This window comes from Balaenoptera borealis (assembly GCF_965194805.1).
Source record: "Balaenoptera borealis genome assembly, chromosome: 15".
Classification (NCBI taxonomy): Eukaryota; Metazoa; Chordata; class Mammalia; order Artiodactyla; family Balaenopteridae; genus Balaenoptera; species Balaenoptera borealis.
This window is the reverse complement of record NC_138871.1, coordinates 2,173,269-2,195,197: the sequence shown is the minus strand read 5'-3', so window position 1 is coordinate 2,195,197 and position 21,929 is coordinate 2,173,269. Positions and strand designations below refer to the sequence as shown.

The following is a 21,929-nucleotide window of genomic DNA, read 5'->3' as shown; positions in this document are numbered from 1 at the left end:
CTGTGTGTTTGTGTGTATTGCCGGGTAGGGGGGTGTAGGCTTTTGGAAAGCAAACTAGACCTTGAACGGGTACATCTTTTGGAGGTGATGGATGTGTTTATTACCTTGTTTGTGGTGATGGTACCAGGTGTGTTTGCATATGTCCAAACTCACCCAGTTGTACACATTTAATACGTGCAACTCCTTGCATAGTTAAGTGTACCTCGATAAAGCTGAAAAGCGCTAAACTGCCACGGCAGAATGAGAATCCCTCTACGGACCCACCTGCAGGGCATGCTGACCTGAAGGGGCTGGGTGGCAAAGTGCAGTGCAGCCTGCTGGTCCCGGAACACCGTGGAGGGTTGGTGGTGGCCCCAGGGACCCCCCCCCCCCCTTCCCCTGTCGCTGGCGTGTCTCAGCGCACAGAGCACCTTGAGCTTCAGATTTCTGCTGATCAGTGTCGACTCTCCTGTTGGCCTTTGTTATAACACCACAAGTGCGTTCTTTGGAAACCGTCTGGCTCCAAGATGTTAAGATGGTTATAAAACAGGATGAATAACTCAAGACCGTGAAAGATCACCGTTGAAGGAGAGCGACTTTTGGTGCTGTGTTAATGAACAGGATAGTAACAGAAGCAGGTTCTCTGGATGGAGGCCAGTACCCCTCAGTGCTTGGTGAGTGGGGAAACCGTGTCCACCTGCTGGGCCCTGACTCGGGGCCAACCCCACATCTCCCTGTGAGATGACATTTGCTTTCTGAGCCTCTCGGAGTCGACCTCGTCCCACAGTCACGTTGACACGTGAATTGGTAGGATTGGTGGAGGCTCCCTGGCCCGCCCCTGGCTCTCCCACCTTTCTGTGTGCAGACCTGCCTGGGCACACAGAGGCAAGCCGCGGTCAAGGACGGCCCAGGGCAGCCCCCTGGCCCACTGGGGAAGCAGAATGCTTCATCCACAGATGGGGTGTTTCCGCAGAACGCTGCTTTCTGCTTGGGTCCCCCAGCTCTCAGGGAATGAGTGGGAAATGGAGGGGATGCGAGACCCCCTTGCCCAGTCAGACTGGCTTTGGTTGGAGGCATTGGGGGTTTGTAGCCTGTGCTCTGAACCTGAGTTCTTGAGGTAGAGTCTGTGGCACTTACAAAGGCTAAGAGGGACATGCCGTGCCCAGACGGCAAGAGCTGGGAAAGCCATCGACATCTTCCCTGTCGGTAGCCTGGGTCTGTGGGGGCCTGTTTTGTGGGAGGAGCTGCATGCTTACAGGCCACCTTCAAATGACCACATCTTATCACCCGGAAGCTCCTAATGAAGACAGTTTTGCAGAACGTTGGTCATGTTTTCCCAGGGGGTAGATCCCAACTTGTGCTCGGAACAGAAGTTCCTGGAGGAAGCGTCAGGTGCGCGGTGGAGGGGCTGAGAGTCCCATCGTGTGTGTTGCCCTCTGGGCCTTAGTTTCCGGGACAGTCGCGCGGAGGCACTGGGTGAGCGCTGGGTCTGTGATCCGGGCATCTAGGGACAGGACTGCAGCCAACCCCGCAGATTCTGGGCAAAGGTCAGGGTGTGCGACAGCTTAGGTCCCTCCCCAGGCGCAGCAACCTCGTGGCGCCCGTCCGCCACCTGAGTCCCACCTCCAGGAAAGGGCTCCGGGGCCTCCCTGAGCTTCAGCGGCGGAGGCTGCCGGCCCTCGTTCTCCCATTGGCCGCGTGGGGCGGGCGCAGGGGGAGACGGACGCTGGGTTAGGGGCTGGGGGCGGCGTGGAGAGGGACACACCGCGGCCCACCTCCCTCCTCTTTCCAGAAGAGGCACACAGGCCTCAGCTGCCCCGTGCCTGCCGGCTGCACTCTGGGCTGGGCGGGCAGGTCCGGGTCTCCGGGGCTGAAAGCTCCCCGGACCGGGATTCCGAGGAGCTGGCGGAGGAGAGAACCGAGGTGTCAGTGCTTCATCAGAGACATCCCCATACCTGGTTCCTTCTGAGGGTCGTGGAGGACCTCTGAAAACACGCACCCCGGGCCCCAGCTCCAGGGACTCGAATTTGGGGAAGCCTAGACGTTCGTGCTTTCTCTCTGGAGCTTCCCAAGTCCTTCTGATCACCAGTTTGGAAACTGCTGACCCGGACCCTGGGTTTTGCATCCCCTGCCAGCTGGGGCGCCGCGGGGCTCGTTTGGGGCTGAGGCCTAGTGAGGTCAGAGGGAGGCGGGGGATCGGCCCCCTGGCCCTGCCGGCTCCCCTTGTGCACGTTCACCCCCGCTGGGCCCTGGGCCACCTTGAAATGTGCACTGTCCTCGCGGGGCCGCCTGGGACGCTCGGACCCCACTCCAGACCAACCTGGAGCGGGCCGAAGGGGCCTGAGCGTCTGTATGTTGCCACCCGTCTCCCCTAAAGGGACCTTCTGAGGTCCTCCACTGGAGGATTTTCATATATTCACACTTCAGATAATTCCTGAGCCTTTAAAAAATTCCGTTCCAGGCCTAATTACAGTGTGTGTTGGCAGTTGTGGTTTTTGATCCTTGCAGGGAGCTGACCCTCGAGGGAGACTGCTCTCAGGCACAGAAATCGAACAGACATGACAGAGAAGCAGGCAGTAGCGCCGGGCACCGTGGTGCTGAGATCACAGCCGGCCCGGGAGCCGATACCTGCCCTCCACGCCTTGTGTTCTGTGCTTGGAGATTCCAGCCGGGGTGGGGGGGCGGAGGTCCTTGGTGGAGAAATCACATGGCAGAGTCTGTATTATTTGTGTGAGAGGGAAATGATCATTTCTCTTCTTTTAGGGATTTCTTGCCCAGTGGGGCCAGTATCTGGGTCACCTGCAGAGAAGGGATGGGAACTGGTTCCACTTTCATAGAAGGCAGTGCACGTGGTCAGTCCTGCTCTGTCACTTGTGTCATACCCTGCAAACCCTGAAGACCTTCGCGATGCCTTCCCTTCCAGAACTGGACCCTGCAGCCCTCAGGGTCCGAGCCCCTCCCGTCGACGCGTCCTGACCGTCAGGATCGGAGCTCCTGGCCCTGTAGGATCCCAGCGGATCTTCTGATAACCAGAAGATGATTACGCTGTGTCCTTCCTGACTCAAGGGCTGGGCCTCGGATGTTCCCTGTCCCTGGGAGGCTGACCCCGGGAGACCCAGTTCTGTTCCCACAGGTGTTTTGCTTGCAGTGTGGATGACATTTGCGGGGGGCTGGGGAGGCTGTCACTTTGACTGTCTCAGGGATGGAAAACTTGAGGGGGCCGGTGTTCAGAACACCTGGTCACTCAGGGCTTGTCCTGCAAAAATGTAACTAACATGCCGGACAATTCTTAACTCCCAAATGAGAGCCAGGTTCCAGTATGGGTTCCCGGGTAAAGGGCCCTGAACTCCTCTGACCAGCGCCAGCCCCGGGGCAGGGGCCGTTCCTGACTGCTCCCCACGGCACCCCTCCCTGTCAGCGTGAAATACCAGCCAAGTTGGTGTCCTTTACTCTCCTGGCATGCTGTATAGACGTTTTATATGTGTGTGTATATGTTGACAATAAAAGGATGGAAAAAGGTAGACCATGGAAACATTAATCACAATGGAAACTTCGAAGGCAGGAATGTCTGTGCTAACATCAGATAAAGTGTCTTTCAGAGTGAGGACGACCCGCGGGTGTGGACGGTCCCACCAGGACCCGCATCACGCACGTCACAGGTAGTTGCCGTGTGTCCTCAGGCTGTGGGTTCCTCAGGCTCGCCCTGTTTTTATGACCTGACCGCGGCAGTTTTGAGGAGGACGTGTTGGGTACCCCTCGGGTGGGATTTGTCCACTCTTTTTCTCCTCGTTGGACTGGGGTAGTGTGTCTTTGGCGGGCGGACCACGGAGGTAAAGTGCCATCTTCACCGCAGGGCATCAGGGCTCACACGTGCATCTGACCTGTTGGTGAGCGGGCGCAGCTGCCAGCTGTCTCCTGCCCGCTCTTAGCTTGTCCTCTCTGGGAGGGCGTCTCCAGGTGCAGCCCACCCTGAGGGTGGGAGTTACGCTCTACCTCCTCCAGTGGGGAGGATCCGTGTCACTTCCTTGAATTCTCCTGGGGAAGTTGGCCTTCTCCCCCAATGGTTGACTTACTCGGCCATCCATTGCCTTGCTCCTTTCTCATTTATTCTCATTTACGGCCCCTCTTTAACCGACGTAAGCAGGGCTGCTCTGCCTGCAGCTTGCAGGCCCCCTGACCCGGCGCAGAGTTTCTCTGCATGGAGGTGCTTCCCGTGTGCTGTGTCAGCGCCCAGCTTTACCAGATGACCCCACGTTGTCTTCCCGGGCAGGGCTGCCGTGTTCCTGTCTTGGCAGAATATGAGGACTCCCACTGCCCCCCAGCCCCCCTGACACTCACGCCATCCATCACCTGGTCCATTTCTGTCCATCTAGCATAAAAAGGCATCTCACTGTCATCTCAGATCATGGACGAGGTGGAACTTTTTCTGTGTCGATTCATCCTCTGTGCTGTCCTTGTGGGCAATGACTTTGTCCTCACTTGCTTTCAATTGAGCTGTTGGTCTGTTTCTTCATGAATTGCAGGACTCTATATATTCTAGGTACCAGTCCTTTGTTATTATATGTACTGTTTTCGTTACAAGTATATCTCATCATATTTTGATCTATGAAGATCGATAATTCTCACTTGAGAATCCAGACTTTCTTTGAACAGAGTCTTTTACTGTGCCAGCAGTGGCACAAATGGCATACCACTATTTATAAACGTTAATGCTTTCTTATAAAAGGGAGTCTTGTATTCTTATAACTCTGCTGGAAGGGTTTTATATGTATTTTGTGTTGTTTCAGTGTTCAACAACCTATTTTTAAATTTGGGGGCTGATAAAGATAAATGCAAGGTTTTGAAATGCCGGAATTTTATTGACAGTACTTAACTGATTTTTGCCAGGTATATCGTAGAGTCTGAGACGGTGCCTTCTCAGTAGTTTAATGAGCTTTGCTAAACTTTCATCTTTCCTTTTCTGCTGCTGGCTCTCACCAGTTGTCAGAAAAAGTTGGAAGATTCACCCTTCCTTATTGATCTGTATTTCATGAATATTTATGTATATTCCATGTACTTCCCCCGTTTTATTCAAAGTAGCTGCACGACATGAAATTTAAATTTTCAATTGGAATTCTTCCATGGCTTCCCTCATGAGTGAAGAGCCCTTATTACGTAGAGTAACAATGATGGTATCCAGAGGTGAGATTGTTCTAAATGAAGTTGCTTAAATTTGAATCCAACCGCAAACCAGGGCTTCAGCGTCGGAGGCAGCATCTCAGTGTCTTGTGTCCACGCTGGTGGCGGGGCTGGCACAGCAGCAGAGCGTCCACGCACGCCTTCAAGTGCTTGCTGGGTACACGGGCTCAGGCGCTTCTGAGGTCTCGGTTTGCGCGGAGACAGAATCCTTGTCTTCATGGAGTCCCACTCAGCGAGAAGACAGCCAGAAATAATGCGCGAAGTCCCTGTAAGTGCCAGGAAGAGAGAAAGCAGAGCAGGGAACTTGTCGGGCGGGGGCGGCAGGGGGGACGCAGCAGCTCTTCTAGATGAGCTGGGGCCGTGGGGCTGGGCGGAGGCTTGGGTTTCATCAGGGCTGGGATGTGGACGTGAGAGGGAGAGGAGGGCAAGGGAGGTGCCAGGGAGCGGGGGCTGTGGGCTTGGCGGAAGAGCTGGCGCTGGCAGTGGCTTCAGGTTGTGTTCTAGCGTGATGGGAAGGGATGGCGGGGCTTGAGCGGAGGAGGCCCAGCCCGCTGTCCGTTCGCAGGTACCACAGGCTGCTGCTGGGAGTCAGACCAGAGGGTGGGCACGGACCGGGGAGGAGGAGGCCGCCTTGTCCGGGCCCTGCTGCTGCTGGCTCGGAGCTGGGCGGCGGCAGGGCCGGCGCTGGTCCCATCTGAGGCGGATCTTGAAGGCGAGCCTGCGGGGTTTGCTGATGAAACGATGGGGACGCCGCGTGCTGTGGGATGTGCTAGGATTCTTGCCCCGAGGGGCACCTGGGTGAATGGTCGTCTCATGTTCGTGTACTCAGAGGGGACCTGGGGAGACGGGGGGTGGGATTTTGTGGTTGCCGTTCATGTGATTGGTTTTCTTTTGCTTTTGGTTCGGTGTGGGTGGCGACGAGCTCTGTCTGGATGGGTCTGGAGGGCGGTGGGGCATCCAGGTGGAGGTGTCGCCGCGACGGGGTAGCAGGCGGCATCTGGAGGGGAGCAGGGCTGGAGGCTGCGTTTGGGAGCAGCCTGGGGAGAGACGGGGGTGGGAGGGTCGAGGCCTGGCCGCCGCATCTCTGGGTACGAGGAGGGGCCAGTAAGAGACAAGGCAGGAGGCAGAGCAGGGCTGCGTGACCCCAGGGAGCCGAGTGAGGGGCAGCTGCCCCCGACGGGCTCACGGGCCGTGTCCGCCGTCAGCGGGCAGGAAGGATGACCCAGAAGAGAGCGGAGTACTCGTGCCACGGTGGAGAGAAGGGGGGGATGACCAGAGGAGCAGATCCTTCGGGAAGAGGGGGTGGGTGGGGTCCGACATGCAGGAGGTGGCCCCCGACGGTCACCCGGGGACTGGAGGGACAGAGGCGCCTGCAGCCCTGGGACCCCCGATGGCTTCTGCTTCCTCAGTGAAGGAAGAGGCAAGGTCATTCACCAGCTCCACGCGGGAGTGGGAGGCGGTGCTCAAGGGCAGAGAGGCAAGATCTGGAACAGCCCTCACCGGGGAGGGCGTTCACAGAGGACGTGGGCGTGGCTTGCCAGGGGAGCCGGGGTCAGAGACAGGACGACAGGACGTGGGCCGGGGGGCGGGTGCGTCTCTCGCACGATCGGTTGCCCTGGGGCAGGTGGGGAGCGGGTGCCGCCAGAGTTCTCTACACGTGCGCTTGGGGCTCTGACTTACAGCACGGACACCGCTGCAAGTGCTCCTGACGTGTTACCGCGTCCTGGCTCCGCTAAGTGGAGGGTGAAGGATTACGCTTGGAGGAGCTGAAGTGCGTACAGCCAAGACCGCAGGTGGGACTAGGGCAGCCTGGCCGGTTCGGGGCAGGTCAGCGAGGGGGTGATGGCGCCGAACCTGGAGAAGCAGGTGACGGTGGACATGGAGGGGACGGATGGCCGCAGGGCAGACGCCGTGAGCAGCAGGTTAGGGACCCAGCGGAAGGCGTCACCTAAAAGCATTGTGTGGTGGGAGGGAAGGCGCGTGGAAGACACATCAAGTCCCATCACTCACAAGAGCTTCTTTGCTCTCAACAACACCCAGGAGCCGGACTGGTGTCACCGCAGGAGGGCTCTGCGTGTTACACACACCAGAAGTGGGACGTAGGTCCCGCCGGTGCCAGTACAATCCGCCGCAGTGGTCCCGAGACTGGGGCGGCAGGTACACACGGTGAGCCGGAGTAGCTCGCGGCGCCAGAAAGTCAGGATGTGCTCTGAGCGCATGCGCATGCACGTGTGCACACACACAGACACAGACACACATGCAAAAACACAGACACACAAACTCACACAGACACACATATAAAAACACACACAAACTCACACACACACACATACAAAAACACAGACACAAACTCACATACACATACACACATACAAAAACACACACACAAACTCACATACACACACAGACACACATAAACACACACACACAAACTCACATACATACACAGACACACATACAAAAACACGGACACACACACACACACATACAAAAACACACACACACAAACTCACACACAGACACACATACAAAAACAGACACACAAACTCACACAAATTCACACACACATACACAGACATACAAACTCACACAAATTCACACAGACACACAAACTCACACACACAGACTCACACAAATTCACACACACAGACACACACTTGCAATGACAGGGTATGTCAGAGGGACACAGGAGCCAACGAAAAGAGCTCCCAACAGCCAAAGTTAGCACAATTTGAGCAACAAAATAAATAAGAAGTATTGGTTGTAGCTCAAAGTATAAAATAAATATGTTTATACTAATATGAATAAATGATTGAATAAATCTAAAAACGGGGAGGAAGAGGCAAATCTCCCAGGCAGAATCCCAGATAATTTCTGCAGATCCTGTCCGTCAAGGAGGTGGCGCATCACCCCCACGGCAACTGTGGGCTGTGCTCAGAGCCTCCTTCCCCAAAGCCCAGGGGCGAAGAGGAGAGAAGGACTTTGCAGGGGGGAAACCAGACAGTCAGGACTCAGCTAGGTGACGGGGTCAGCCCAGGGGGCAGTCACAGTGACAGCAGGCACCCCGAGACAACGCAGGGACTGTGGGCTTTCACCTCTGTGGTCTCCTCCCCAAAGCCCAGAGCCCAGCCCTTGTGGAGAGAAAGACATCAGACAGATTCCACCCGGGGGACATCGTGCAGCACACCTGCCCGGTCCTCCTCAAAAACGAGAGGGTCATCAGAACGAGGGAAGTCTGCGAAACTGTCAGCAAAGAGGAGGGTCGGGAGACGTGACGAGTCAAGGCAAGCTGGTGTCCCGGATGGGATCCTGGGACAGAAAAAGACATTAGGGAAAAACCTTAGGAGGCCTGAGTGAAACGTGGACTCTAGTTAGTGTATCGATATTGGTTTATTAATTGTAACAAATGTATCATAGTAATGGAAGATGTTAATAATAGGGGAAACTAAACAGTTCTAAAAAATAAAATTTATTTTAAAAAATCGCGTACAGATGCTAGAAATCTTTATTTCCTCATTGTTTTCTTGAATGATAGGGAAGATTTCCTTAAGAGAAGCGTACATTTGGGATAAACGTTAGCATTTATCTTTCTAGAATTTGTAGAGGTGTCTGTTTAGTAATTAAACCAGAGTAGCTCAGGTCCCTTCTCAGGAACTGGGTTCCTGCCCTGCTGAGCATGATGGGTGCGGGTCCTTGTCCCCAGAGTGAGGAACAGAGGGGCTTTCTGTAATTACCTTTCCCATTAAATAGGAAAATCTAAACCAGAATGTGTAGGAATGTGGGCATAAACCACATACATCTGAAGAACTAAAATGGTTGTGACAGCTTAGTCATATTTGGATGCTAGGAGACCCAGATCACAGGGAGTGTGTTTTGTAAATCACTCTGCTTCTTTTACCCTTGTATGTTTTGGAATTAGGCAGAGAATCCTGAATAATAAGGTAGCCAGGAAAAAGGTCAGGTATCCAATAGTGTAGCTGAATTCATTAGCTGATTCAAGGAAGCTCATGACATTTATACTTTGATATGTTTATGAACCAGGTGTTTAAGTTATAGAAGTTACAACTACTTTCATGGTTGTGGAAAAAAATAGCAAGGCTTAATAAACCCCTAAATACAGTGACAGAGGGCTGTTTGTTTACTTTGGGAGCAGTGGTAGGCATTGTCTGAAAATACTTCATGCTCTCTTGACGTTTTAGAGGAAGGTCAAGTTTCACCAAAGATATCAGTGTCCATTTTCAAAAATGGGTATTTTTCCTTTTATTTTCTTTTTTAAATTTCAGCCTTATCAAGGTGTAATTGACAAAATTGTAAGATATTTAAAGTGTACATGGTGGTGATTTGATATAGGTATACATTGGGAAAGTATTCTCCCCATATAGTTAATTAGCACATCTGTCACCTCACATGTTTATCTTTTTTTGGTGAGAACATTTAAGTTCTGCTCTCTCAGCAAATTTCTATTATACTGTACAGCGTTATCAACTGTAGTCACCATGTTTTACGTTAGATCCTCAGAGCTTATTCATTTATAGCTGAAAGCTTCTACTGTACCCTTTTACCAACCTCTCCCTGTTTCCCCCTCCCCCCAGCCCCTGGCAGCCACTCTTCTGCTCTGTCTCTGTGAATCTGACTTTTGGGGCATTTTCCCACTGCTGGCATTTCTCCCATCACTCCATTAACTGTGATGTCTTCCAGGTTGGCGTAAGGCAGTGTTGATTCCAAGTCCAGTGCAGTTTTATGGACTTTCATCTGTTTTACAATTAATACCATATAATAAAATTGGCTTATTAAATTGACTGTGATTCTCCAAAATGATGGTGCTTGGCTGTTACCTGATGTTCATGACCTTCTTCCCAGTGTGATGAATGTCTAAGACACCCAGGAGGAAACTGAGAGAGGTTAGCAAAAGTTAGCAGAATGGGAACTCCAGGGCTTGAGCAGTAAATTATGTGCGAAAAATAGTATTTCCCAGATTCTAGCTGAAACAACAGAGTCTCCAGTCCTATTTCTTCTGTAAAATTTCCTAGGCGCTAGTGAGTTGTATTGACTTATAGGCTAGTCTTTGGAATACTGGTTTTGTCCAGGCATTTCACATAGTAAAATGAGTTGCTGGGTGATGATCTCTTGAAAACTGACTCACATTTTAAGGTATTTTTCTAATGTGGTTTAATTTGGGGGAGAGAAGTGCTGATCCTGGCAGGAAGGATGAATTAATAGTAGAAATTCACTTTAAAGAAGACGGGGAGAAGGTGCAGCAGAAACCCTAGATTTATTAAAAAAGTATAGGGGCTTCCCTGGTGGTGCAGTGGTTGGGAGTCTGCCTGCCAATGCAGGGGACACGGGTTCGAGCCCTGGTCTGGGAAGATCCCACATGCCGCGGAGCAACTAGGCCCGTGAGCCACAATTACTGAGCCTGCGCGTGTGGAGCCTGTGCTCCGCAACAAGAGAGGCCGCGATAGTGAGAGGCCCGCGCACCGCGATGAAGAGTGGCCCCCGCTCGCCGCAATTGGGGAAAGCCCTCGCACAGAAACGAAGACCCAACACAGCCCCCCCCAAAAAAATAAAATAAAATAAATAAATAAATAAGTCAGGAGCGCTTAAAAAAAAAAAAAAACCTGCTATAAAAAAAAAAAAAGTATAAAATTTGGTCTTTATTGAGAATTGCCACCCACTAACAAATCCTGTTCAAGAAAGTTCATTTAGGAAATTTTGTGTACCTCACACCCAGTAAGTAGAATGTCTGCTACCAAAAAGCAGAACAACAAGTGTTGGTGAGGGTGTGGAGAAATTGGAACCCTTGTGCACTGCTGGTGGGAGTGTAAACTGGTGCAGGTGATATGGTGCTTCCTCAAAAAATCAGAAATAGAATTATGGTCCAGTGAGACCTGCCACTGGGCGTCACACAGACACAGGTAGAGTGGGGATGTCTAACATTTACCCAGCACTGACCAGGTATCGGGTACTTCCTGTGATTGTCTCGTTTCATCCTGATGTCTGCAAACAAAAACGGAGGTCAGAAGTTAAGCAACTTCCCCCCAGGGTCGCTCACTGGTAGGTACTGAGCCTGGATCTCCCATCCCCGGCCTCCTCCGACCAGAGAGGAACATTCCTGGGAATGGCTCCCATCGGTGCCCACAGAGGAGACCTTTCCAGACTCAAAGACAGAGACTGTACAGGCCACAGGCTTTGACTGTGATCCAACAAAATTAGAAAAATCATAAAAAGACATTCTCCAGAATAACCCACGGAGCAAAGGTCACTAGGGTCTTAGAGACTCAGAAGCCTCTGCCCTGTACCGTTCAGCCACGCCCAGCAGGAGCAGCTGCAGGAAAGAGGCCTCTGCTCAGGGTGACAGCGGGACAGGAGACAGCAGGAAAGATGGGCTTCCCTGCCCCCCCCTCCCCCTCCCCCCCCCCCCGCACCCCCAGAGGGAAGGGCTTGAGGAATGGAGCTCTTTGACCCTGTGTTTTGAAATTGGGAAAGTTTATCCTTCAACTTGGTCTGGCCTTCCTTGGCCTCTCCTCAAGCCTCACCAGCGAGCCTCACCAGTCTTCCCAGATCAGACCTGGAAGATAGGAGCTATTTCTCTTTCCCCCAGGTGTTTTCACGGATGAAATTTATCAAAATGAAATTGAAATTCAGTTTTTGTTTATTGGCACCCGCCTTACCCTTGGGATTTCTTTTTTTGGCCATGCTGCAAAATTCTGCTACCCAGGACTCCACCAGCTGCAAGAGGAAGGAAGCTCAGGCTTTGGGATAAGACCGTTCTCATGGGTTTGAATCCCAGCCCAGGCACTTTCTAGCCTGTGGATTTGGACGAGTTATTTGATATCTCGAAGCCCCCGTTTCATCATTCACTCAGGCTGTGTGTAGATCCTCTCTGTTTCAGAGGGTGGCTGTAGACCTCGGATGAGCTCACTTAGGAAACAGCCCCGCGGGCACGAGGGGAGTTGGCGGCTCCTCCTGTGACTGAGTGCCAAGCCTGCTCTCTTTATTTTCTCTTTTACACATAGTGTATTTTTGTGCCTCAGGGAAGTGGTAAGACCTTGACCCCTGTCACAGGTTAATTAACTTGCTGAGAGTTGAAACAGCCATGAGATTCCATATTGTGTCCCACTTAAAGCTGAAGCGCATCAGCTGTAATCAGCGATACTGCTTGTACAAAGCCACCAACCGACCTTTCCACCCAGGACACCACAGGTTCCTGCCAACTCCTGTCAGATTCGTTGGCCTCTGGGAAGTCTTTTATCTACAACACGACCTGAAACTTAAAGAATTTATAAGGTCTTTTAAAGCTGCTTCTGAGACTGTTTCTTTGAGTGGGTCTCCTTAATGCAAATGTACTGTTTTGAAGTGTTTGCAAATAAGAACCAAGGGAGGAAAACATGGTGATAAATGAGGGAAAACATAGAAAGTGTTCCTTGTTTGGACTGACCTTGGCATGATTGCTCACTGCGTTGGTTTTCTGCGGCTGTTGTATTCTCTTCCCGTTCTGGAGGTCACGAGTCCCACCCAGGTCTCACAGGGCTAAGTCAAGGTTGCACAGGGCCTGGTACCTTCTGGAGGCTCCAGGCGAGAACCTGTTCCTTGCTTCTTCCAGCTGCTAGGGGCTGCCCTCGTCCTGGCAGGTCCCTCCTTGACTCTTCTGTCTCCTTTCCGGCTCATGGGGGCTCTGTGGTCACACCGGGCCCCCCGGGATACTCCCTCAAGATGAGCTGACCTTAATTCCCTTTGCCATGTAGCCTGACATACTCACAGGTTCCAGGTAGGAGGATGTGGACCTCTTTGGGGCGCTGGGCTATTATTCTTCCAACTGCATCTACAGAAAACCTCTGTTTGAGTGAGTTTCCATAATAATCGGTTGACTGCCTCGAAGGCATGAGATGGTACAAAGAAAAATCCTCAAGACGCATCTTGAAGTAGATTATATTATTGGAGTAATTCAGACTGTATGTTGAAAATCACGGCAAGTGTGACTTTTTTTTTTTTCATGTAGTCAGTCTCTTTTCTTACCTGGTTCCTCTCTAAACCAGTTATTTGCTCATAGCTCTATACTTTGATATGTCTGTATCCATGTGTGCACACAGGTATTTTTCTGAAATTCCGAGTTAATATCCTAGAGGTAAAATGTTACACCTGTTTTGTCTCTCTGTCTCTGTTTTGAATTGAATTCAATAAATCGTATTCCATCCATGTAAGGTTTCTACTACACAGTGGGATTGGCAGTTTTTTTAAAGCCATATGACCCTGGTCTTCTCCGAGGCCAGCTAGATTGGTCAGTCCGTAGAAGGATGAATGAGGCAGACGTATTGAATACGTTAACTTTGAGTTATCAGTCTGCTTTTCCTTGACCTTCCCATTAAACAGGGCGGCTGAAGCCTCAGCAGCCACTGTCAGCACATAACAGGGTGTCCCACACAGTGAACAGGTAACCTCAGGTGATGCTAGTGCTCTCGGGGAAGGACAGCCGTAGGTCGTACGCTAATGACCTCTGGGGAGGAGACCCTGGACGGTGACGCTTAGATGGGGAGGGAAGGGGAGGGGTCTCTGCAGAGGTGCTTCTGTGCCTGGGGCTTGAATCACAAGAGAGCGGACCCTGGGTCTGCACACTCTCCAGGGAACCCTGGTGCCCTGGAAGCATATCTGCTGCTCAGGAGAGCCTGACGGAAAGAAGGGAGGAAGGGAGGGAGGGAGGGGTCACTAGGACTGGACCGACCCCCCCCCCGCCCCGCCCCCTACACGGACCACGTGTGCTGCAGTGCACATAGCGCGTTCATTCTGACTGTGGTTCCCGTTCTGGGTCTCTCTGTGTGGGCAGGGTGCTCGGAACTGTCTTCACAAGCTCCCGGGTGAGGTGCTCTTCTTACCCCGTGTGACAGAAGGGCAGCTGGGCTAAGGTGCACAGAGGACTCCAAGCCCGGCCCGTATGACACAAAACCCCGACCCCTTACACACGACATTATCAGGCTGCTTCCCGAGCATCCGAAGTATCTTCTGAGGCGAGGCAAATACTGCTGCTCCCATTTTACAGAATAAGCCGAAGGCCAAGGAGGACGCGCAAATGGCTCAGCTAAGCGTCGAATCCCAGATCCCTGACTCATGTTTTCTGTTTGCGGTTATGACCGAGTGCTTCGACGTGGTCCCCGTGACCCCTCTGGAAGTACCTGTGAGCGTTTTGGGGTGTTGGCTATCAGGAGGATTATGTAACCCAGTCATAAACTGGCCAAGACGCAGTTCAGGGGATCCTTTTTAGAAAGAGAGTCCCAGAATAGGATTGATATTATTTTAGGAGTTAGTGACAACTACTGGGCCAAGAAAGTTTTTATAGCTATTCTAGTCTGTTTGGGTTTTTTTAAAAAAATCTTCTTCCATCCAAGACTTGAAAAAGCAGCTTATCATGTTAGGTTTTCTGAGAATTTCTTTTCTTTAGTATAGCATGGGGTTCTTGCTAAGCTCTATTCCAGACTGGTCACATGACATGAGACGTGATCTGGCTATAAAATATTAAATTCGTGGCTCTTCTTTCTGTTGTCTTTCGGTGGGTGATAACTAGCTTAGTTAATGAAGGCAAAAAATTAGATTCTCTTGAACTGCCCAAGCTGGAGGGATAAACGTGCATTATTATGCTTTGCATCTGACCTCTGTGATTCTTAGACTAAATCAGAATCCCATTTCTGACTTAAAGTTGCAGTAGTCAGAATGTACTTTTTCAGACTTCCCTCTGTTACAGCTTTTCCATATTAGGAATTTAAGTCAGTTGTACTCTCCTTTCTATTGGGGAATAATCTTGTTTCAGCTCCAGCCTCTTGCTATTGAAGTCTGTCCGACGCTCATAGCAAAGCGCTCACGACTGAAAGGAACCGCTCCGGCTGGGCTCCTGGAGCAGTTTCCCGGGGCCTCGGGTGGAGCCCCCAACTCTCGCCCCCCGCACGGCTCCCTCCAGGCTGGGCGTCCGAAGGGAGGCCGTGGGGTCTGTGGCCCGGGTGCTGGGGGGCGGGGCGGGGCGGGGCGGGGCGGGGGTCTTGCTGCACCTGCGCGCTGACTGACCGCAAGCAGGAGAGGAAGCATCTGGGGTTTTATTCTAAGGCGCTGTCCGGGGTCACTTACGCCACCTCCTCCTGCTTAGCCCTGGGTTCCTGCCCCGTCCTGAGCGCGGCCCTCATGTCCTGTCCCTCCCTCGCCCACCGGGTCGTGCAGCCCCCAGTCCGTGTCCCCGTCCATGCGACTCTTCTCCCCTGGTCCACAGCGGGGCCCTAAGGGACCCTGACCGCATCCGCCTTCACCCAGGGCGCTGGCCGCCCGCTCGGCCCCCACTCCGCTCCGCTCAGGAAGCTTTCCGCACCACCAGGTCGGTATCTGCCGAGTATCTGAGGCGGAAGTTCTCACGGATTGGTTGACCCTTAACAGCAGATGCTGCTTAGGACAACGGGACAGCTGTTGATTGGCTGACATGCGAAGCGCTGAAGTGAGCAGGTTGTTGATTGGTGGACTGTACTCGAGTGAGGCGTCCTCATTGGCTGGCCTTCAGAGGCTCTGGGATAGAGCTTGTTGGTTGGCAGCCTTCTCTGGGGTGACGTGGTTGTTGATGGGAGGCTGTGATGCCTGGGTGGGGTGGTTGTTGATGGGTGATGGTGATCCTTGGGTGTGGTGGTTGTTGATGGGTGACAGTGATCCTTGGGTGGGGTGGTTGTTGACAGGAGGCTGTGATCCCTGGGTGGGGTGGTGTTGACAGGAGGCTGTGATCCCTGGGGAGGTGGTTGTTGACAGGAGGCTGTGATCCCTGTGGGAGGTGGTTGTTGATGGGGGGCTGTGATCCCTGGGGGAGGTGGTTGTTGACCGGGGGCTGTGATCCCTGGGTGGGGTGGTTGTTGACGGGGGGCTGTGATCCCTGGGTGGGGTGGTTGTTGACGGGAGGCTGTGATCCCTGGGTGGGGTGGTTGTTGACGGGGGGCTGTGATCCCTGGGTGGGGTGGTTGTTGACGGGGGGCTGTGATCCCTGGGTGGGGTGGTTGTTGATGGGAGGCTGTGATCCTTGGCTGGGGTGGTTGTTGATGGGGGACTGTGATCCCTGGGTGGGATGGTTGTTGACGGGGGGCTGTGATCCCTGGGTGGGATGGTTGTTGACGGGGGGCTGTGATCCCTGGGTGGGGTGGTTGTTGATGGGAGGCTGTGATCCTTGGCTGGGATGGTTGTTGATGGGAGACTGTGACCCCTGGGTGGGGTGGTTGTTGACGGGGGGCTGTGATCCCTGGGTGGGGTGGTTGGTTGTTGATTTGATGGACTCCTGAAGCTTTTATACTGATGGGAAGCTTTCATAAGTCAATTACAACAGGTTTAAAGGCCTTTGTTATGTCCAAGGAACAGCTGCTCATTTTTTAGGTGCTTGGAAACTTATTTTTCTTCTGTCCCAGAGTTACAGATGTCCTGGGTGGAATAAGCCTGTCAAAGACCCCACATTAGTTCTCACCCCCTCCCCAGCTCACCCCAGAAGTGAGCACAGGAGCACAGCCCTGCGCTCAAACCCTGGCTCTGTTGTTCAGGAAGGCACTGAATCTCTGATTCTCCGTCTCCTGAAAGCTCACACTTCCCTGAAAGGCGGGTGTTTGCCGAGTGAATGAGTGCCCCCATGCACTCCAGTGTCCTCCCCCAGACTGAGCAGTGCGCTTAGGCCATGCCCCGGACCCTTGAAGAGCACCTGTGAGGAGGGCTGTCAGAGTCACTTGGGGCCTGTGGCACACTGTGGATGCTCAGGCCCAGCTCCTAGAGGGTCCCATGGGGGTGAAGCCGGGCACGGCATTTTCTAGGTTCCCTCCCGTGTGGTGTTCGATGTGCACTGAGACCTACCAGGCCCAGCCAGTGCCTTACTTACCTGCTTTTCATGTAGCTAAGTCGTGCAGAAAATTTATAAATTGTTTTGACTGGTCTTAAGTGATGGTCTGTTCTTGTTAAAATCTCTTTTTGAAACTGTAATGAAGACACAAACCCGGTATTCAAATAAAATATTCTCTGAAGCCCATTCCTATTACTGCTCTGGTCCCTCCCATTATTACTGAAAAAAGAGAAACGACCTTCATGACCTTCAGAAGTCTAACCTGACAGTGAGTTCAGTATAGAGGGAGACACGGCGTAGACTTGAGATTTTCTGAAAGTAGATAACAATATTGTCTACAATTTGGAAATGAGATTTGTGTAAACACTATCTTCTTGGATATTGTGTACATTATGCATAAGGTTTATGAAACATCTCCTCCTTCCCCAAAGGTTTGTTATTTCTAAATTTGGAAGTTAATTCATGAAAGAGGAGAACATGTATTATTTATAAGTGTCTTTAGCATCTAGCAGAAAGTGTCATGTTATTTAAAAATGGGATGCATGCTTTTGTGGAGTCAGTGCGCTAGGTCCCCTCTGTCATCCTGAAGCCATCCCTATAAATAATGAGAACTCCTCTCTGTCAGAAAAGAAGGGGATTTGAGTCAATAGTCTTTCCATTATTCATTTCTTCCTAGTTTTGAGTAAACGTCTAGTCATTTAAAGGACTGAATGTTGAATTTTTCTGCTGCAAAAATGCCCACCTTCTACCCGAGAAGTTACGAAATAGCTCATAACTGTATTCATTACAGTCATTCAGGTATACCTTTGCTATTTATTACTTCCAGGATTGACTTAACTAGGTATGCGATGTACTGTCTTTTTTTGTTTGTTTTAATAAACTTTTAATTTTGGAGTAATTTTGTATTCCGGTTCACTCTTGGTATTGAATGTTTTATGGGTCTTGACAAATGTGTCACGACATGTGTCTGCTATTATAGTATTGTGCAGAATTGTCTCACTGCCCTAAAAACCCTGTGCTCCACCTAATCACCCCTCTCTCCCCTGTGCCCTTGGCCACTACTGACCTTTGTAATGTCTCTGTAGTTTTGCCATTTCCAGAATGTTATATTCTTGGAATTATTAAAGAAAAACTGACACTTGTTAAAGAACGGTTAAGCAGACTTTACTTAGGGGAGGACTCCGAGGGATTTTTGCCATAGGGGAGAGAGATTGGGCTCAAGCCCACATACAAGAAGGAAGAGTAGGAATGTATAGCCCAGGAGCTGGGTGGGGAGTAGATGGATGGAAAACTACTAAGAGGAAACGTCAGAGGTAAGAGGGGATTCTGGCTGCCCTGACCTAACAGGGTCCTTCCTGAAAACAGGCCAGGATGGTCAGACATCACCTGGGTGAGGGATGGAGGATTCTGGCTGAACCAACTCAGCAGGATTCTTGCTGAAATTGGGCAATCGACATGGAAGTACAGACACAGAAATACAGTAGTCAAGGCCTAGTCTGGGAAGAGGATTCAGAGGAGCCTGACTAAAGTTTGGTCAAGGAGAGAGTCTTTGACAGAATCATACAGTCTTACCCTTTTCAGATGGGCTTCTTCCACTTAGTCGTGTGCATTTGAAGTTCCTTCATGTCTTTTCATGGCTTCACAGCTCATTTGTTTTTTTTTTTAATTTTTTAAATTTTAGGCTGCATTGGGTCTTTGTTGCTGCGCACGGGCTTTCTCTAGTTGTGGCGAACGGGGGCTACTCTCTTGCAGTGCGCAGGCTTCTCATTGCGGTGGCTCCTCTTTTTGTGGAGCATGGGCTCTAGGTGCGTGGGCTTCGGTAGTTGTGGCACGAGGGCTTCAGTAGCTGTGGCACGCGGGCTCAGTAGTTGTGGCTCGCGGGCTCTAGAGCACAGGCTCAGTAGTTGTGGTGCACGGGCTTAGTTGCTCCGCGGCATGTGGGATCTTCCCGGACCAGGGCTCAAACCTGTGTCCCCTGCATTGGCAGGTGGATTCTTATCCACTGCACCACCAGGGAAGCCCAGCTCATTTGTTTTTATCACTGAGTAATATTCCATTATCTGGATGGACCACAGTTTATTTATCTATCACCAACTGAAGGACATCTTGATGGCTTCCAAATTTTGGCAATTATGAATGAAGCTGCTATAACCATCTGTGTTTCAAGTTCCAGGAATAATTTTATATTTATGAAAAAGCTGCAAAGATAGTGCAAAGCATTCCCAACACCCCTCACTCAGTGTCCCTTAGTGCTAACATCTTACCTGACCAGGGACATTTGTCAAAAGTGAGAGATTAACGCTGGTTAGTGGTAGACTATTGACTGGCTTCACTTGGATTTCACTAATTTTCATGTTTTAGGATCCAATCCAGGATACCACATTGCGGTTTGGGTGTGTCACGGTCATTAAATATGGTCATAAAATTCAGCTTATCCTGAGAAAATGGATGTAAAGATATCAGCTCTGAGGATCTGGTGTTCACTTAATCCAGTGAACACGTTTAATCGTGATACGGTTATTTAGAATTTTTTGGCAAGTTTTCTGTTGTTCTTTGTTTTTAGCAGAGAAGCAGAATTCCCCACGTGCAAAATTAAGATTCGTTTTTATAAGGTCACCGTTTCTCAACAGCGCACTAAAGCTTGTTGAAAGGAGGTCATCTTAAGGTTGAGTGTTTGAGACCCTGGAGACAGCTGGTTGCCAAGCTGTAACGAAAAGCTGTCCGGGTGTAGTTTTCCGAGTGGATGCAGTAGCCATGGCGCTTGGCCGGGTGTCTAATGAGCCTCTCCGAATGTTTCGCTGGCAGAAGGACTCCATGAAAGATGACAGAGGAGGTCATTGTCATAGCCAAGTGGGACTACACAGCCCAGCAAGGCCAGGAGCTGGACATCAAGAAGAACGAGCGCCTGTGGCTGCTGGACGACTCCAGGACCTGGTGGCGGGTGCGGAACGCGGCCAACAGGACGGGCTACGTACCGTCCAACTACGTGGAGAGGAAGAACAGCCTGAAGAAGGGCTCCCTCGTGAAGAACCTCAAGGACACGCTCGGTGAGTGGCGGGCGCGGCAGGACCCCGGGCCCGGCCTGGAGGGCGGGGGGGCCTGGTGCTTTCTCAGCGGGATTCGGGGTGGAGGGCATCTCTTTCATTTGCGTTTGAGGGGAAAAAAAAAAAAAGGGGGTATGTTTTAAATATTGACATCTTTCTACTTGTTTTTTTAAAAAATCTCTGGACATTGAGAGATCCAGTGCAGAAATATCCGGCTGGTCATTTCCTAGAGGTTCTCGAGTTTGGAGGTTTATGTAAGCTGGCCTTTCTCTGTCTTTCGGAGCCCCCTTCATGTCTCTGTCTCCTGCCATCAACTTTCTGGAGGGTCCTGAAATGGAATGACCACCTCCGGGCATGTTCCCCAGGTCCGCCCAGGTCATCCCATCAAATCTTTTTCTCTCTCACGAAGTCCTGTGTGTGTGGTGTTTGCACATAGAGGAAGAGATGGCAAAAAAGCACTTTGAACCCGGGGAATTTTTTCCCTCTGTTAAATTGGTGGTGTTTCATGCCGCAGTCCCGGACGGTGGCAGCTAAGGCGGGGGGACTCGAGCGGCGGGGTGATACGAGGCCGCCAGGGTGACCCGCAGGGGGCCTGCTGGGTGCCCAGCTTTCTTCCCACGTGCCTGTTCCCTTCCCTGGTGTCCGGATGTGGGAAAGACCCCAAGTCCCCTGAAGTTGATGGTGTCCGATCTCGCCTTTGCGTGGACGTCCTGCAGAGGATGCGAGAGGGTGACTTCCTGAAAGTCAGCAACGCCTACTTCTGTGAGCACCATGTGGGTGGCCCCCGGGACCGATGGTTATCACGGAAGAGTTTACTCTTGAAACAGGTCAATGTTATCACCCATGTTACATTTCCTTGAGGTTTTCCTTTTTATGCTAACAAGAGAATTAGTTTCACTTGAGGGAGGGGAACAGGCAGGAAACCTGAAAAGAAAATTAAACTCTGAATGTGATGAGTGTTGCAAAATATTCATCTTTCATTTTCTGCAATCTTGAAGGGTCCACTAACTCTTTTCAAAACCAAGTAAAGCCTTCATTCATTGGGTAGTAATTTTGTGTTGTGGGTTAGGTTATTTTCACGGCTTGGAGAGAGAAATGAGACACTGGCCTGCATGAGAATCACACCAGCTACCGTAGATTCTGCCTGATGGAGAAATTCCATTTTTCATGAGCAATCTGATTCTTTTTCACAAGTGACCCTCTTTATCGTTTTTTCCAAGCATGTCACTTGAAAGAAACGTTGTTGTCCTGTGCTTATAACTCTCTATTAACTGTGACTAAGACATGCGGGGAGCATGAGTAGGTAAATACTTTAGGAGTGCCCTGCGCTTAATTTTATCTATTTTTTCCAATTTCAGCTTCTCACCCACTAAAGTACCTTTTTTTGGAGATGCTCAACATTGTTGACTTGTTTTGTCTTCTTATCCTTTTTCAAAACTACATTCTCAAGATTCTAGTAAAGAATGAAACACCCAGAAATGGAACGGAACGCTGGGGAGTGAAATAAGGCGAAGCAAGCCCTCTGAGTTACCTACAAATTCCCTTGAACAGCTTGTCATCCCTCCCTTCAGTTTTTAGCACGAGAAGACAGCTGAGCTCCGAAGCACATCTGGCGCTGGGGTTCGGTTTTTCACGAGCGGCAGTCAGTCCCCGGGGCTCCTCTCAGAACTCGGGGGGCCTGGCTCAGACAGCCTGTCCTCGTGTGGGTGCCGGGCTGGCTCCCCCACCCCGACAGATGGCCCCCCAGCTCTGCGGGCACACGTCTCCTTCCCCAGAGCCAGCCAAGTTCCATTTTGGGAGAACACAGATTGTTAGAAAGCTCTTCCTTAAATAGAGTCAAAGTTGGCTTCTCTTTAACTCTCTCCCCTCGGCTCTGCTTGGCCCTCGAGAGCTGT

General features: G+C 51.3%; 1 protein-coding gene across 5 annotated transcripts in view; it reads left to right on the top strand.

Moving 5' to 3' along the window:
• NCK2 (NCK adaptor protein 2) overlaps positions 1-21,929 on the top strand; it is a 139,407-nt gene that overhangs the window by 77,192 nt on the left and 40,286 nt on the right. For 4 of the 5 annotated variants that reach the window (XM_082357468.1, XM_082357465.1, XM_082357466.1 and 1 more), the window contains one exon: positions 19,796-20,037. In XM_082357468.1, the coding sequence (XP_082213594.1) occupies positions 19,812-20,037 (226 nt within the window). In that variant the 5' untranslated portion in view covers positions 19,796-19,811. The remainder of the gene's footprint in view (positions 1-19,795; positions 20,038-21,929) is intronic. The other variant, XM_082357469.1, reaches the window with a different exon arrangement.